The following is a 406-nucleotide window of genomic DNA, read 5'->3' on the forward strand; positions in this document are numbered from 1 at the left end:
GGGCAGCAGAATAATCAATAATTTAACTCCTGAATACCTTTTACTGAAAAACAGAGGTTTAGGTTTGAGTCTGGTGAGGTGTTTGAATCATTTATAGCCAGTTTGTGTATTAAAAGGGGGATCAACTGACCTTTGCCCATTTTTTGCAAAGTAAGGTGACAAGTGGCAGATGTCCAGCAGCTGAGGCGTAACAGAGAGAGGTCATGCCGTTCTCTGACTGCCCATCCACTGGTGCCCCACACTCCAGGAGCAAAGCAGCCATCTCCAGGTGGCCCAGGTGAGACTGCACACACAGTACTGGTGCACTGTTCAACACCTCAGTACGGTAACACACACTCGCCCCTCCCAGAATCAGCAACCGGGACACCTGGGGACAAAGGTAAGAAGGTTCAATTATTAACTATTT

General features: G+C 47.5%; 1 protein-coding gene across 1 annotated transcript in view; it reads right to left on the reverse strand.

Moving 5' to 3' along the window:
• The window catches only part of LOC107705504 (protein TANC1-like), a 42,879-nt gene that overhangs the window by 9,477 nt on the left and 32,996 nt on the right, over positions 1 to 406 (reverse strand). Inside the window, exon 13 of the mRNA XM_016508811.1 lies at positions 131 to 367. Coding sequence (XP_016364297.1) covers positions 131 to 367 — 237 coding nt within the window. The remainder of the gene's footprint in view (positions 1 to 130; positions 368 to 406) is intronic.

The sequence above is a fragment of the Sinocyclocheilus rhinocerous genome, unplaced genomic scaffold, assembly GCF_001515625.1.
Source record: "Sinocyclocheilus rhinocerous isolate Xijiao unplaced genomic scaffold, SAMN03320098_v1.1 scaffold504, whole genome shotgun sequence".
NCBI classification, from domain to species: Eukaryota; Metazoa; Chordata; class Actinopteri; order Cypriniformes; family Cyprinidae; genus Sinocyclocheilus; species Sinocyclocheilus rhinocerous.